General features: G+C 35.3%; 1 protein-coding gene across 1 annotated transcript in view; it reads left to right on the top strand.

Moving 5' to 3' along the window:
* The window catches only part of IQCM (IQ motif containing M), a 334,844-nt gene that overhangs the window by 103,886 nt on the left and 212,517 nt on the right, over window positions 1-18,441 (top strand). Inside the window, exon 6 of the mRNA XM_029234688.1 lies at window positions 4,690-4,748. Coding sequence (XP_029090521.1) covers window positions 4,690-4,748 — 59 coding nt within the window. The remainder of the gene's footprint in view (window positions 1-4,689; window positions 4,749-18,441) is intronic.

Genomic DNA, 18,441 nt, shown 5'->3' with positions numbered 1-18,441 from the left:
AGCTATGCGTTTAAAATATATTTGATTTTTCATTTTAGAATATGTGTTAGTATTATGCTGTGATTTGTTGCTATGAACGTGCTACTGGAAACAACAGCCCTATTATATCTTTTACAAATAGGTTCCAACCCTCAGAGGGACTTATAGTGGGATGTAAACTTCTCTATCCAGCTCCCTCTTTGTCATCAGTCTTTGTATTGCCTCCTATGTGATCCTTAAATTGCTAAATATCAAAGAGTTTTGATTTCCCTTGGAGGTTAAAGAAATTTTATCTAGTGATTGGTAAAGGAAAAACCTATGTTTTGTTGGGCCACCTCCCTCAGTCTTGCCTAATTTGAAAGTTGAATGGCTTTTTGAGGTCATGGCTATTACAGAGTGACCAGCATTACCTATGGTATTCCCTCCACTTCTCTTAAGAAATGTAAAAGAAATACCACACTTGAGAACACCTTCACAATGGGGCTTCTGTGGCTCCACAAGAAGATTTTGAGAAATTGTGGGTTTCCTGGGCCTATCACAACTTCCTGGGTGTGGCTCTATGGCTGGAAAACCCTTCTGTGGTTTGTATGTGTTCTTAGAAGCTCTAAAATACAACAATGTAAAGATAATGACTTGTGAAAAATTCCAAAATGATGTGTTTGGTGCCTTCTGGTTCTGCATGTGTGCAAGTTACTGACAGTTTTCTTTTTAAAACATTTCTTACACAAGAAGCAGTAGCAGTACAAGGAATGCAACTCACTGCTATTTCACAGAACGTGCTGGTGACATGACTGACTTCTGCTGGGGAAACACAAGTTTCAAGCCTGGCAGAAAAAGCTTTTCAGTTTATTTCACATGTTTTAATGTGCAATTTTTAATTTTATATGTATATGCTATCAGTGATTTTCTCTTCACAGTTATCTATTTTTAAAGAAACCTTTCATTTACCTTGAATGGTGTGTTTATATATGCTTCTGGTAGGGTCACAAAGCTGTTTAAAACTATGAAAATTTCTTGCTACTTAGAAAATCCCCTTTAACCACATTTTAGGGTAAGTATTGGAGGTGTAATGTGCCAATTGTAGATTACCTTGTTATTGCAAACATATTGCAGAATTTCACACTAATAGTAGTAATATAGAAGTATGGCTAGCATTATGATGTGAAATGAAAGGCTTTCTTCCATATTTCATCTCTGGTTAATCAATGCAAGAATTTAATCATCAAACTATGAGAGAAATTAGCAGCATTATCAAAAGGAAGAAGTAAATTCCAGATGAGATTTGGAAAGAAGGGGGAATTGGTGGATTAGGTAGCTGCTTCTAAAAAGAAGCTTGAGATTTAATATTATGTGAATTATCAGAAGTTGGTGCCGGTTAAGTTGTGGGATTTGAGAAAATATGTGGGGGAAAGGAGTCTGAAAAAGGTTTGAAATAAATTCACACAGGTTGTTAAAAAAATTGGAAAATTTTGACATGAGTATTTAATAAGTGACTTACATCATTATCCAAGTATTTAGAATGTGTAGCTTCAAATGCATTGTCATGGAGAGACTAGGATCTTGAAGAAGTCTAGAGAAGCAGCTGGCAGCTGTGGAAAGAAGAAACATTTTGAGAGAGAATGGAATTGAAACATCAAGGCAGAATGGACTTGAGATTTTAATATATAAGTATGGAGAAAACTAAGACTTAGAAAAAAAACCCCAGGACCCCTTAAAGAAAAGGACTGCTATTGACTTCACAAAAAGGTGACCAAACTCCCCCGCCACCGCCGGTTTCTAATTATGGTAGGTAGGAAGAAAAAGACATAACAGAGGTAACTGGAAAAAAATCAGAAAACATTTTATTAAGAAAAATCCTCAAGAATGTTTGTCTGAGACTGTTTTGCTTAGTGGCCTTGATATTTGACACCTTTCATGGTGGAGAATATGAAAATCTCAGTTAGTCTGGCCAAGAAGGAAGCAGTTAAAAAAATTTAGTTGGCAAGTGTAAATAGTAGTATCACATAAGGACAGTGTGTTCCAAGCCAAGCACTTTGTTGTGTGCAAAAGTATGGACTACATAGGTTAAAAAATAATTTTTGTAGCCATGAGTATTTTTTCTAGCCATGAATATGTGTCATGGAACATCTTGAGAGCAATATTTAAAATATAGGTGCTTCTTCTTGTTTTATTGTCACCTACATGTTGCACGTAAGTTTTAAAAAGTACAGTATTATTTTTGAGGGTGAATGCTTTGAAAAATAAAACATGATCAGGGAATTCTAAAAGTAACAAATAGTTGAGAGGTGATGCAAATTAATTCTCAAGGTTATTCTTGCATTCTAATATAACCGTAGAAGAAAAGTTAATCTTCAGTCTTAAACAATGAATGGCACGAAATACAAGTTTACATATACAAGTCAGACTGCATCCGAGAGAGCACTCACTATAGGACAGAGTGAAGCTTGTATTTAAAACAATCACTCTGCATCTTAAAACTGAGTATTTTTGCAATACAGATACAAATTTCTTCCACATTTCATCTTTACACTTTTTATATATCCTGAGATTTTTATAGAAGAGACTTCTTTGGATTCAGTTGCCAAATAATGGTTAAATACATATTAGCAACTTTATGTTTTTAAATAAATTTATTTATTTATTTTTGGCTACGTTGGGTCTTCATTGCTGTGCGTGGACTTTCTCTAGTTGTCGCGAGGGGGGCTGCTCTTGGTTGCAGTGCATAGGCTTTTCATTGTGGTGGCTTCTCTTGTTGTGGAGCATGGGCTCTAGGTGTGCGGGCTTCAGTAGTTGTGGCACAAGGGCTCTAGAGCGCAGGCTCTGTAGTTATGGCGCATGGGCTTAGTTGCTCTGTGGCATGTGGGATCTTCCCAGACCAGGGATTGAACCTACGTCCCCTGCATTGGTAGGCTGATTCTTTTTTTAAAAAATTAATTATTTTATTTTTGGCTGCATTGGGTGTTCGTTTCTGCGTGCGGGCCTTCTCTAGTTGCGGCGAGCAGGGGCTACTCTTTGTTGCAGTGCATGGGCTTCTCATTGCGGTGGCTTCTCTTGTTGCAGAGCACGGCCTGCAGGCATGAGGGCTTCAGTAGTTGTGGCGCACGGGCTGTAGAGCACAGGCTCAGTAGTTGTGGCGCATGGGCTTAGTTGCTCCACAGCATGTGGGATCTTCCCAGACCGGGGCTCAAACCTGTGTCCCCTGCATTGGCAGGCGGATTCTTAACCACTGCACCACAAGGGAAGCCCTGGTAGGCAGATTCTTAACCACTGTGCCACCAGGGAAGTCCCTATTTGCAACTTTAAAGCAAAAGTAGAATAAGCATTTTCGTTGTGGTATCAGGAGCATTACATCAATAGCCAAGGTACTTTCTGGCACCGACTTCTTATAGAGTCTGAGAGGGAAGACAACACCAACAATCCAAAATCCATTAACCTTTACTCATTGTCAAGATTACCTCAAATTCCTCTTATCTGAGGCCATTTTTTCAAAAGCTATTTTGGGCAAAATAATTGTCATAGCAGATTATAAAATGGATATGCAATGCCTCTAGGTATCAGTTTAACCTTTGGATCACACCAAATGACCAGAAAGGGAATGACCCAGTTATTTTGAGATCTTGGAGAATCATCTCCTAAGTTGTTCTTTCAACTGTTGACTGACATTGAAGGACTGTGTAAAAGATCCATAGTAAACTTTCAAGTGTCATTGTTGAAGACATGCTGTTGAAACTGACCATTATACTATCCCAGGCTTCTTATGAAGGACTCATGGAAGAAATTTTTCACAGAAAATAAGTTTACTTCTCTTATAGATATTGTGAATGTTAGAACTACTGTGTTTTCTTTGTTACTTTGTGTTTTAGTTTGCCAGGCCTGCCGTAATACAATAGTATAGACTGGGTGGCTGACACAACGGTAATTAATTTTCTCACAGTTCTAGGGCAAAGTTGGTTTTTCCTGAGGCTTCTCTCCTTGGCCTATAGATGGCTGCTTCTTGCTGTGTCCTCACATGGCCTTTTCTCTGTGCACACATGCCCCTGGCATCTCTTCCTCTTCTTATAAGGTCACCAGTCCTATTGGATTAGAGCCTCACCCTTATGACCTCATTTAACCTTAATTACCTCTTGAAAGGCCTTATCTCCAAATATAGTCACATTTGGGGATTAGGGCTTCAACATATGACTTTTAGGGGAACACAGTTCAGTCTGTAACACTCTGATAGCTGGGAATTTGAGAGGCAAATCTTTGTAACACAGTAAGCAGTATCAGAAAACACTAGACATTATTTTTCTATCCGTATTTTCCCTTTAACTTGATATCCTTTTTTTTCTTTTTTCACACATACTATATTTTTTGTAAGCTACCTTAAAACTTTTTATAAGACAGAGGGCAAATAAGTAATTAAATAAATAAATTCTTATCTCTAGTAGATTTTTATGGATATTTGCTCACTGAAATGATCAGAAGGAATTGTATTCCTGGGGGCCAAAATATGCCGGAGGAGGTTCTGTGATCATACTCCTCTGAGTATACTTATTTATATGTGTTTAGGTTTATAATATATACTTATATCAACGTTTAGGCTTATATATTATAATGGATCAGTTGTTTCTCCCTTTGATAATATAATAGAACATCAATGGAATTAAGATTTTATAGACAATGAAGTTGGTTTCCTAATTGTGTCAATTCTTCTTCCTCTTATTCTAGAAAAGTTTTATCAAAAAAGAACAACAGTCTGTCAAGCCAGAATCAAAGCCACAACCCAGGTATATCTTTTATATAATAACAGAAAAGTTTAAATTAATATGCTTGCTTTTGGTTTTATCCTGACTTAAGTATCTGGTTTAAAGAAATGTAGGTTGTTGAAAGCTCAAGTTTTCAACGTATCTTTTTCAAAGTTCCCATTTAATTTGACTAAGGCAAGGATAAAAAATTCTTATTTTTTTGAGTGTATTAATGCTCATTCAGTAGACCAGGCTGTAGGTTTACTTTGCAGTGGCAAGTAAAAGCATTGTAAACAGTACTGTATGATGTTTCAGCAGTTTTGTTTATTAGAAACTATGTCCTGCAATTCATTATGGTACAGCATGCCTTTCAGTGACTCTATGAGGCATTCTTAAGATTGCTCTGCTTCTTTGTGTAGCAAACTTGTTGACAAACTTTTGTGAAAAAATAACTGATTTTGTGAGATAGATTGGAGAGTGAGATGGAAAGAAGGGATTATGGAAAATTAACTGAAGTTTCTGAAAAGGACAGGTTTCAGACCTGTGCTTTCTTTTTCACTGGTAATACATTAATTTATTAATTCACCAGATATTATTTTTGTACTGACTCGGTGCAAAGCTCTGTGTCAAGCCATATAGATGCAAATAGCAAAAGGGTAAACCTTGGAGACTGAAGTTTGTCAGAGCAACCAGTTTGGAAAACTTACCCCCTAGTAAATACAGGTTTATTCAAATATATTATTCAAGCTACCTTCTCTTACTTGACATCCTTCTTAATTCCTTCTCTCAGTTACTCAGAAGGTGTGGTCCATAATCCCTTATTCACAATTCCAAAATCTGGAAAGCTCCAGAAACTGAAAGTTGATGTCACCTAAGGTGGTGCCAAAACTCTTAATGTCAAAACCTGACCTGAAGTAATAAGTGATCATGATTACTCAGTCTCTACTTTTCCCACTTCATGTGAATATTCATACTTTGCATACATATTAACATTAATTATATTAGCTAATTAATATTAATATGTTCAATGATGGGACACTGCCCCAGACATGTTACATAATATATGGTATACATGCTATATTAATTTCCTAGACTTTGAAACAAAATCTGAATTCCCAAATACATTTGACTCTAAGGTTCAAGTATTATGGAATTGCACTATATGGTAAATCTTGGCCAAATATGACTGTGAAATAATCCCAAATAATTGTTTAAACCTCCAATAAATAAATATCCAGTTTAAGATTAGGTGTTTTCTGAGATTTAGTCTCATACTAAGTTTAGTATTAGCTAAATTCATTAGTAGTAGTATTCATTCTGTGCTTAGTTTGTACGAGGTACTTTCATATAACTCCCGTAACAACACATGATGTATTTTATTATCACCATTTTACTGATGGGTAAACTGAGGTTGAATATTTCACTTAGGGTCAATCAGCTAGTCTGTGATAGAGCTGGATTTAAACATAGGTCCTTTAATTGCAGTCATTGCTACATACTATAAGCTAAATTATGCCAGAATGATCCCTGGCTAAAATTTCAAGTTCTGTGAGAGTAGGGGTGGTTGATTCTGTTAACATTTCTATCTATAGCTCATGGCACAATCCCAGCAATGTAGTAGATGCTCAGAAAATATAACTGAACAAATGAACAATTTCCAGAGGAAAAGGAAAAACAGATTGTGTCTTGTCCTGCTCAGAAAATTTTCTTTCAGTCTTTCACAGTTTATTCATTTAACAAGAAACATTAAGCACTTGCTGTATTAGATGCTAAGGATGGGGTGAACAAGAGAGACTCCTTACATTTGTGGAATTTAAAGCCTAGGCAGAGTTCTCAGTTGCTGTTCACCATGGAGGGAGACAGAAATTGGAGTTTAAGTCCTTTCAGATGACAGTACTTAGTAAACACCTCAGCCTCTCCATGGAAATCTTGGAAGGCCAACACCTATGGAGTGGAGATTATACCCCAGGACTAATGAATTCACCTTAGTACAAGGGACGAAACAAACAGATTCACCCTAACAAAAGCATAAAACTAAGCCTCAACAAGTTCAAGATGATAAACGAGTAACTTAGCTGCCACCTAGAATTAAAAAACAATCAATATTCTTTCAAGGACAGTAACATAATCCACAATCCCTACAATGTACAATGTTTAGTACACAACAAATAAAATGTTAGACATGTTAAGAAACAGGAAAATCTGGGTTACATCAAAGAAAAATATATTCCAAATGTTAGAATTAGCAGACAAGAGCTTGAAAGCAGTTATTATAAATGTTCAAGAACTTAAAGAAAAAGATGTTCCTAATAACAGAGAATCCCAGTGCATAAATGGAAAATATAAGGACAATAATCAAATGAAAGTTCTGGAACTGAGAAATAACGTATCTGATGTGAAAATTTCATTGAATGGTTGAACACCATATTGGAGAAGGCAGTAGAGAAGATTAGTAAACTTGTAGATCTATAGAGACTAATCTGAACAAAACGATAGATTGAAAACAAAATGAACAAAGCCTGATGGGCCTATAAATTAATATCAAGTGGCTTATCATATGTGAATTGGAGTCTCAGAAGAAGAGAACTAGAATCAGGCAGAAAAAGTAGTTGAAGAAATAGTAGCTGGGGGCTTCCCTGGTGGCGCAGTGGTTAAGAATCCACCTGCCAGTGCAGGGGGCATGGGTTCGAGCCCTGGTCCGGGAAGATCCCACATGCCATAGAGCAACTAAGCCTGTGCGCCACAACTACTGAGCCTGTGCTCTAGAACCCACGAGCCACAACTGCTGAGCCCACAGGCCACAACTACTGAAGCCCATGCACCTAGAGCCCGTGCTCTGCAGCAAGAGAAGCCACCGCAATGAGAAGCCCGCACACTGCAATGAAGAGTAGCCCCCGCTCGTCGCAACTAGAGAAAGCCCATGTGCAGCAATGAAGACCCAATGAGCCAAAAATAAATTAATAAAATAAATACATTTATAAAAAAAAGAAAGAAAGAATAGCTGGAAATTTCCAAATTTAATGAAAAACATCTTTACGCGTCCAAGAAGATATCACATCTAAGCAAGATAAACACAAGAAAAAACACGTAGGCATATCATAGGCAAAGAGTTGAGAATTAAAGGCAAAGAAAAACCTTTGAAATAACCAGCAGGGAAAAGTACACATTGTACAAAGGGTTACAATTCTGAGAATGATGGATGTCTTCTCACTGGAAATGATGCAGACCAGAAGGCAATGAAATTATATATTTAAAGTGCTAAAAGAAAGATTATCAACTGATAATTCTGTATCTAGTGAAATTATCTCACAGTATTGAGGTTGAAAAAAGAAATTTTCAGCTAAATTAAAGAAATGAGAATATACTGCCAACTGATCTGTTTTTCACAAATGTTAAAGGAAGCTCTTCATGCCGAGAGAAATGACACCTGTTGTATATTTGAGTCTACAAGAAAAAATAAAGAACATTGAACATAGAAAATATATGATGAAAATATATGAAAAAGAATATTTTTTCCAATTATTTTTAAATTGAACATTTTAGGCAAAATCATAACATTATTATGGTACTTATAAGTAGGTAGATGCAAAAACATATATGACAATGCTAGCAAAATAATGGACTTATACTTTTCAAGTTTCTTTCATTTTATGTGTAGTGGTATTAATTCTAAGTAGAGTGGGATAAGAAAGCAAATTGTAATTGTAATTGTAATTCCCAGAGCAACCACTAATACAAAAAGATAAACCTAAAAGATAATACGAAAAGTAAAATGGAATATCAAAAACTATTTGGTTATCCCAAAAGAAGACAGGAAAGGGAGAACATATAATGGGTGAATAAAAAACAAATAGTAAAATGGTAGACTTAAACCCAACTGTACCAACATTTATATTTCATATACAGAATAAACATGCAGTTAAAAGTAAGAGCTTGTCAGGATGGATAAAAAAGCAAGAACCAACTCTATGCTGTTTATAAGAGATGAACATAAAAAGACATTAATTGGAAGTAAAAGGTTAGAGAAAAGATACACAATGAAAAAAATCTAGCAGAAGAGTGCTAGGGTGGCTATACATCAAAGTAGACTTCAAGGACGATTTCCAGACATAAAGAGGACACTTCATAATTGTAAAAGAATGAATTAATCAGAATTAGATAATAATCCTAAATGTGTATGACTTAATAATAGAGCTTTAACACAAATAAAGCAGAAATTGACAGGACTAAAGAATAAAATGGACAACTACATAATTATGACTGGAATTTTTTTACACGTCTTTTAGTAATTGATAGGAAAATTAGTAAAAAAAGTAAATGACAACATAGCAGATTTGAACAAACCGTCAACTGATTTGAACTAATTAAGGTTTTTAGACTACAACCAACAAATGTAGAAGATATGTTTTTTTTAAGTGCACATGTAACATTCGTTATAGAGATAAGAACAGAAAGCAATGAAATAAAAAACAGAAACAATAAAGCAAATTAAGAAAGCCAAAAGTTGGTTCTTTGAAAAGATTAGTAGAATTTGTAAGCTCCTAACAAAACTAAGAAAAAGAGATAAAACACAAATTACCAATATTAAAAATGAAAGAAGTGGAATCACTATACATTCTATAGACATTAAAAGGAGAAAAGATTATATGAATAAGTTCATGCCTACCACATTCAATAACTGAGATGAAATGGACAAATTCTTGAAAAAAGACATACCAAAACTGACACAGAACAAATAGAAAATCTGAATAACCCATATCTATTAAAGAAATTGAATTTGTCATCAAAAACCTTTTCATAAAAAGACTTGCTTTAAGGAAAAACATACTATATATTTTTAAACTATTTGATGGTGTTAGCTTATCTTCTTGTGTAAGTCTTTTTCCTGTAAATATCCTTTACCTGGTTAGTTTGAGTGGGAAGTCATTTTTTTTCTCATAGGTATTACTAAAGTAAAATTTGGTCCAGCCCTTTCAATAATAAAAAGTTGTACACTCTGAAAGGTGAGTGTTTATTGTATTTGTTTTCCTGGAGCCAACCAGCTACTCTGAATGCTAAGCATTTTCCTGTACCGTCTGCCATCTGTTGCAGCATAAAGAGCTGTGGCAGTTTTGCAGGGACATCTAGTTAACTTTTGCAGAGCTGTCATAAATGTTTTAGAGGATGATGGCTGAAGGGAAGTTTAGAGATCACTTGATTCAATTCTTTTAATTTCCAGGTGAGAAAGTAGAAGTTTAAAAAGATTAAGTGTCTTCTTCAAGGTCACAAAAGTAAAAAGAAAAAAAAACCCCAAAATTGTTACTAGAGTCCAACACTCAATTCACAGCTTTCTTACTCAGTCATGCTGCTTTTATGCCATTTGTATCTTAAATTTTAACAGCCTTTCTGATGATTACTTAAGAGAAGTAGACTGAAACTAATGAATTAGCAAGTACAAGAGTGGCTCTAGTGATTAAAACATATTACTAGATAGAATTCTGGAGAAAGAGAGATAAAAGAAAGTGGAACAATGTGAAAACAGAGTGAAGTACTGAATGATATAAAACTAAATATTTCACATGCAGACACATTTCATTGAAAATATTTAAGTGAAACACTCTTAAGATTTTCTTCTTCATTTGAAATCCTATACCATTTATGTCTTAGAAATTCTGTGAAACTTTAGAATCCAAATGTTGGGACCCTTTAAGCTTGTCTTAAAGAATTTTTCTTGTTAGAGAGAAATCTCTCATATATTTTCAGCTAGAGGTTTCCATAGAGTCTGCATGAGACAGAGTATATTATAACCTTCCATCAGTCATCTGTCAATTTCAGTAAGGTACTGGCCAATTTCTAAAGTACTTTTGCATTTCAAGGGTGAAAATATGTCACACATATATCACCATTGCCAGGCTACAATAAATATAAGAGAGTTTGGTTTTTTCCCCCTCTTCTTAGTTATAGAAAAAAAAAATGATGGAATTCATTTACCCATAGCCACAAGCTTTGAGAGAACTCTCTACAGCTGGCAAATAGAACTGGCTTATGCACCCACTCAGCAGTGTTTTTTAAGGAGGCAGTCACTTGGCTGTTAAAAGGTTGGGATGGGAAGTTGAGCAAACTAAAAATGCTGTTGCTGCACTTGATTTGGAATTACTGCAAATTTGGGCACCCACTCCTGTTCTTGAGAGGGAAGGGAACCTGTTGCCTTATATGGATAAAGAGTGGTAGATAAGGCAGAGTTATAATTATTTTTGTCCTAATCTTCAGTGATCATGAACCTAAAATGCATATTTTCACATTTCTATTTTTTTTGTCCATCTTCTAGTGTTTTCAACTGTAAAGATCTCAAAATTTAGAAGGAGAGAAAAAGATATAACAGTAGTGCTTAGGTCCATTTGCTATACAAATATGTATACAGATGTATATAAGACTTTTCATTAGCAGCATTATTAAACAAAGAACTATAATGCTCAAATCCAGTACATTTAGGATAAATTTACCAGGTTCCAGATTCCACACAGTGGCTACTTGATTTTATTTTGGGGTTCTTAAATATATATTTGTGTTATTTTTATGAGGGATATGATCTTGTCTTGATTTTCAATTCTGCTAAAAATACTCATTTCATATACACCCTTGCCCAACATTTAGAGAATATAAATTTCATAAATGAACAATATAAAGCAAAATTATTTGATTTCAGAATGCAAGTTTCTATTTCCTCAATATTTCAATTTAAATGGTAAATTTTGAAATTTTAGAACTCCATAAATGTCAGAAGATTGTTAGAAATCCTTAAGGTTAAGGTATGGTTGAGAAAGCCTAAAACCTTTTTTAAGGGAAAAGAAAGGTTATGATGAGCTTTTCAAAGCGAGCCAAGCAATTTCATTTCAAATAGAATTGCCAAAGGAACGTTTTTACGAGTTTTATTGTTTTTCAAAGTAAAATACTTTATGTAAGATTTCTAAACCAGAAAGAATTAAAGCCCAATAGATGTAATTCTTAATTTGTAATTTAAAAAAAGTAATATGTACACAAATTATAGTATATATGTTTATGTTTTTACCCTGATAAAGGTAAAAAGTGAATGATATTTTGCAATGAAGTGGGATCTTGTCTTTTCCTAGCATCACCTTTTTTAAAATCTTTTCATTAACTTCTTCATGCTTAACACATTTTCTCTTATTTTGTGTGTTATCATAAATATAAAAATATCAAAAGCAGTTTATATTATTAACTAAAAGGAAATAATACATTAGCACACAGAGTTAATTCTCAATATCTAAGTGAAAATTGTGAACCAGGGTTGTAATCTATTGTACTATTACCATGACATTGTACTTTTATTTTCTGTGAGAAAGATTTCTTCATATATCTTCCTTGAGGTCCACGTGAATTTGTTTGGCACCTCTAACTATATTCCAAATAGTATCTCCTTCTTTGTTCAGATAAACTATTGTATTTCATGAATAAAACACTTATTCTCTTTTGATGTCTTTCAGCAGTGAGCTGTTAATTCTTTGCAGATTCATCTGACTTTAGTGATAAATTTTCCTTTCGATAAATTTTCCTTTTGTTGAATTTCTAAAGTACATAATTGTTTTTTAAAATGACTGACTGATTTCCAAGTACAGAATAGAAAAATTGATGGGTCTTTAACTCATAGAAGAAAAATATTCTATCGTTAATTCATAATGTTAAAGTTGTAAGAAGTTGTAAGAAGTTGTAAAAGGTGGTCATCAGCCCTTCACCATTTTACTATTTAGTTTGTTTCAATTCTGGATGATAAAAACATTGTTTAAATATACCATCTATGAAGTGTACCATTTTAGAACCCTTAAGTTCCTCTTTTTTTTTCATTCTTTAGGATTCTAAGCATCCAGATAGTTCATGTAAATATGTAGATGAGGAATAATTATATATTTTCCCTTCCTATTTTGTAGCATGCTAGAACTAAAAGGGTAGTAGTAACCAGATATGACTCACTAATATGTTACTGAAAAGCAAAACTGTGCTAAGAATTCTAAATTTTCTTTTTTCATATAATAGAATATAGTACATTTACTGTCATATCTAAGTATGAAATTCACATTTCAGAGTCTGGAGATTTAGCTAGGTACTTTAATGTTTCCTTTATATCTCTAAAATTACTGCATTTGTCCATCATCATTTTTTCTGAAATGGGTCAAGTCCTCTTATTTTATCTCAAAACAATTTTACAGTTTACCACCTAATAACTTTCCTTTGGTCTCTTCTAAAATTTGTTAATTACTAATGTAATATTAGCTTGTTTATGGTATCTTCTGTGAACAGATTATTTTTTCTGGGTCAGTACCCAGCCTAAGCATTTTTTGAAAATAAATTTATAGTGGATATTTCTCCAATGATACTTCCTCTAGTTGTATTTTGTCTTTGGGGAATTATAGAATCTCAGAGTTTAAGGAACCTTAAAGATTTTCTACTGAAACCCTCTATCCAAAGGGTGAATCTCCTCTATAACATGGTACCTACATCACCTCTACTTGAAAACTCCAGGGATTAGTAATTACTCTGTTCAAGTGGAATCCATTTCATTCTAATTAGTGCTCTGACTTTGACAGCTCTCTCTGTGAGGCTCAGCACCTATCCCCCTTGAGCTGGTACCCACTGGTCCTGATTCTGTCTTTTTGAAGCCACTCTAGTTACCAGTTCTCTCTTTAGATTCTCTCTTTCTATACACACACACACACACACACACACACACACATATCTTTATTATATTTATATATTTATTAGGATGCTAATTCAAATTAGCTTAAGCAAAATGGTAATTAAATCTGTTTGCTCATATAAGTAGAGGTTCCAAGAGTGTAGAGTATGTCAGACATCCGTTCTTTTTATCTCTTTAACATCTTAGGCTCAACTGATTCCACAGGTTCAAGTAATGTCTTCAGGATGTGCTCTCCTTTCATTCATTTTAAATCTCTGCTTGCCCCTGTTTGGCCTTAAAACCTCTTACTACAGACTTTTTCTCCATGTGGTAAGCAAAATGGTTGGCTTCCACCTGTTTGTAATTGACTTACTTCCTGCTCTTACCAGAAAGAAAGGTCTCTTATTAGACACACACACACAGAGAAATATTCTGGCTGACCTTCACAGCTTGGATGACATGGCCAGCCCTAGACAAATCCTAGTCATACGAATGGAGAAGAAGTGCAATTCCACAAGGGAAAGGAGGTGAAAACAGAGGAAAGGAACAGATGCCCACCATACTCAAAAGTATCCCTCTTGAAGTGTGATGCTTAGGAAAGAACATAGTATTTCAGATGTAATTTTATGAATACAGTGTAGAGTAGAACCAAACTGTAGATATTCTAGATCAGTTCATGCAGCCCATCATATATCAGCTTTGGGGGTCAGTCTCTTAAGGGCAATACTCACATTGATTTCATTTCTGAAAAATAAATAAACCCCCAAACAAGCAAACCCTGAGCCTTTCTCAGATATTCTAACGTATCCCTATTCTGTTCTTTTGCTGTCTCTCCTTTCTTTTCTTTCTCTATCCCTTTTTTTCTTCCCTTCGTCTATTATATATTGCCAGGTACACAAGGAAAAGTAGTTGCTCTTAGGGAATTCAGAGTATAGAGGGGTGATAGACCCAGAGAATTAAGTTATGTCATAACTACAATGATGGAGGAAAGGTACCTAACCATCCTCATGAGTCTGAGAGGAATTATTTGTACAATCATGTATATTAACCAATTGCAGAACTTTATAAGCAAAGCTATCACATTTCAACATTGGATTTAGCTCCTTATCACTTTTGCCTGAGATAGTTAGCTCACACGTTACCTTTTCAATAATCCCACACCAGCCATAACACACTATTTAAAAGTGCAATTTCCACCCCTGCTAGCACTCCCCAACTTCCTTACTCTGCTTTATTTTCTATCAAAGCATACATTGCCTTCTAAAATACTCAATAATTAACTTGTTTACTGTGATTACTGTCTGTCTCTCCCACTAGAACATAAGCTTAATGAGGACAGGGAATTTTCTATGTTTTATATATCAGTGTATCCTCAAAGCTAGAAGAGTATCTTACACTAAATGAATGAATGAATGAATGAGTAAATGAATATATATTTGTTCAATGCATGGATTAAATTTTTGGATCTTTTCTCTGCCTTCTAATGATTTTTTTCCCTTTCAGGAATTTATAACTCCTATCTCAGACTTTCTGCTCCTTCCTGGGTATCTTCACTGGGATATCCCATAACCGTCTCTCAAAATTGCAATAATTATGTGTTCCCTTCTCCATGTCTTCTCTCCTATATTCCCTATCTCAGCTAGTAATGACACTATCCACCCTACCGCCCAAGACTGCCCAGTCAGCCTATATTTCTCTACCTTGTTTACAAAGATTTTATGAGAATCTTGAAATTTGCCCTCCTGAAATTGAGAAACATCATAAATAATTCCCTGGTATAGTAATATAGTGAAAACAAAACAAAAAACAGTAATAAAATTAAAACAAAGGAAATGAATTCAGGATGGCCTGGCATCCTTTTTGTACACATTCTGGCTCTTGGCACCACTACTACTTTCTTTAGTTCTTCACATACCATCTGATTGATAACTAATACGATCTGATATTAAACAAACACAAGGACACCTGCTTTCCTCAAAAAAGCAAGGAAGCACCCCTGCCCACCAAACTCATTTCTAATAAAAACCTCCCTCTGGACAAACTTGCAGAAAACCAGACTGACTATATCTTCTAGCTGTGTTTACATTGACAGGACCAAGAGGGCTTAACTACAAGGAAGTGGTATAAGCTGGCTGAACTTGAAATTGGGACAAAGGTCTCTCTACAACTATTTATCATCTCATTTTAATGCTAAAATTCCTGCCCAAGGACACCATGTTGGTTCCCTCTGCTTCTGACCCAAACTCCAAAGGACCATAAAAGGGCAGAAAAGAGGTGCAGACCCTGGTCCAGGAAATCACCACCCATTTCCATGAACCTAAATGACAAGACCTCTGCCCCATACCGCCCCTTTAGCCCCTTTTCCTATGAAAATCTCACCCTTGCCTACACTCAGGGAGAAGGGGCTTTTAGAGCAAGACCTCCCCCTCCTCCATTCCTTGGTCAATGAATAATTTTTCTGTCTGCTGCTATAAAAAGTAATTTTTCCTTATTGATGCGAACAATAACCAGGTAGGGAAAGAAACAGACATTATTGGTAACAATTCCTGTGTGGAATCAGAAGGAAAACATCTGAGAAACAGCAAGCAGAATAATGAGAGGGAGAACACATAAGTTCTCATCTCTAAGTCACAGTAATCCTACCCAGAAAAGTAAAATAAGAATGAATGGAGAGAAGCAGATTTTCTCAAGCAGAGAAAATCAGATTTTCCATTTCTTTTTCATGGAAGCATTCATACAGAGGGAGAGTAGGGAGGCAGAAGCATGGGGAGAGGGGGTTACAAAGTCCCATCCCTCTCCAGGTTGCTCCAAAGACTGTCCACATTTCCTGTTTTTCTAGTAGAATTTGACCTGCTTTCTGACCACCACTCTGAGCGTGTTTGCTTGAGGGTCTCCTCAATTCCTGGAAATGACAGTACCTAAAACAGTTATGTGGGTGGGAATAAAATATTGAGTATAATATCAGAAATTGTTTTTAGAATCACCTGAACTGTTGTGGGGATTTATTTCATTGCCTAAAGCCCAGTTCTAGGGAAAAGGAATCTGTGGACAGGCACCCATCTTCATTGTCTGCTCTTTTGGAGCAGAGATGAGAGAGACGGATGGCAGGGGGTAGAGCCAGCTCTTCTCCATAACTGACCAAAGTTTGGGTTGAGAGCAAAGGGCTACCCCAAGAGGAATAAATGAATGTTTTGGGAGAAAGACTATACAACTCATTATGTTCCCTATTGCATAGATAAGCTCGTGAAAAATTGACACCTCTGGGTGCTGTGCCACAGAAATATCAGCTCCCATTACACCTTTGGCATAAACACCCTAGTCATTACAGACATCTTCAGTGGTAATGTTTTTCAGTGCCCTTCAGATAAAAACATGTAGGTACAATAAAAAGGTGGTTTAAATGTTTGTTTTAGAGAGAATTCCCTGGAAGTGCATCATGCTTACCTTGCCCATAATGTCAGAATCAATTAAATTTGAACAAAACCAGTGTTTCCTCTCTGCTTTTGTTTTTGTATTGTCTGAAATGATAATTTCAGTTTAATTCATAACAAATAGTGTTCCTCCAAAAAGCTGATATGTGCAGGAAAGAATAATTGCATTTTTTTGAACTGAATTTGAAATTTAAAAAGCTCTATCTTGTTTTGAGGAAGAACAGTTAGAAACTTGAAACCAAGCAGCAGCAGCAGCAAAAATAAAACCCATCTTTCCAGATATATGACATGATGGGCTGGGAGAATGTCTTCCTAGGAAAATCAGGTATGGGGGAAGGGAGAAGAAATTCTCCCAGCCCGTTGTATCATTTGCCTTTCTGGATAGGTACTAGTTAGAGCACTTGAGGTTGTAAACTGTTGAAGCCAAGTACCCTTGGCTGCAGAATATCAACCTCACCCTTTAATATGATCTAGTGAAAGAGATTGCCATGGAACTGGGAGCTACCCAAAATAGGAGGGGTCTTGGGTTTTTTGGCTCAGGGCAGGCTAGCATTTTGAGGAATGATCAGAACACAAAAAAAGTGTGGAAAGCACAGAAGAAAACACATCTCATTCACATACTTAAACTATTTAAAATTTTTGCCTTAACTAAACTGGTGTCTATCTTCCACTTCAGGAGGATTGCACCTATTTTTAAAAGTTCCAGGAATCCTGTTTTGATTTTTTTTAAGTGAATAGGTTTTGCTAGCATGAATTACTAAACCCTTGGGAAGATTTGAAAATGGAGTACTAAATAATATTGAGACAAGATTTTTAATGGAAATGTGTAACATCCCTGTTCTTAAAAATCTCTTTCACCCATGCTGAATTTAATACATTGTTTTTAAACTGAACAGATCTCATATAGGACATAAAAGTAGGCCACAAACTTGTTTCACTTGTTAGCCAAGTTACTTTCAGATCCAGCATTCAAAGCATGAGGGCATCACGTGTTTCTACTTCAAGGCTGCAAGTACAGGAAACGAAAGCCCTTGACACAGCTTGGTAGCAGAGGATCCAAATCAGAGTAAATGTGTAAATTATAACTAAATTACAAAGCATTTGGACAAAGCAGGCATGATAGTCTAATCAGGAAAGCGGTGATATTTACTTCTCGATAATGCAAGTTGGAAGAGGAATTGGGGGTAGGGAGGCATCACAAATCTCTTTTAATGTATTTCTGAACTTGGCAACCTGAATTGATTTTGTCACATATTTGCAGCTTAAAAAGTATTTGGCTTTTACAACAGCCAAAATAAGTGTCCTTTAATCACTTTCAACCTATGAACAGATGGGCAAAGAGTGCTTTTATAAATGGAACATACAAAATACTTCAATATCAGCCAAAACTAATTAGTAGCAATATCTGAAACAAACTCTACAACTGATGTAGTGTTTAATATATATTATCGTATAAGCATTAGCAGTTGAAAGGAAATTCCCTGTTTGCCAAGCTCAGTGTCTAATGTTTAGATATGATTAACTTAATAATTAACTTATTGTATCTTTTCTCACATGCAATCTTGTTTAATGATTCCTTCTTTCACTGAAAACTATCTGATCTGATACCTTGATCATAGCCTAGATTCATAGG

Source organism: Monodon monoceros, unplaced genomic scaffold, assembly GCF_005190385.1.
Source record: "Monodon monoceros isolate NGI ecotype Baffin Bay Population unplaced genomic scaffold, NGI_Narwhal_1 Super_Scaffold_20, whole genome shotgun sequence".
NCBI lineage: Eukaryota > Metazoa > Chordata > Mammalia > Artiodactyla > Monodontidae > Monodon > Monodon monoceros.
Note: the sequence above shows the minus strand (reverse complement) of the source record. Positions and strands in the feature narration are given on the sequence as shown.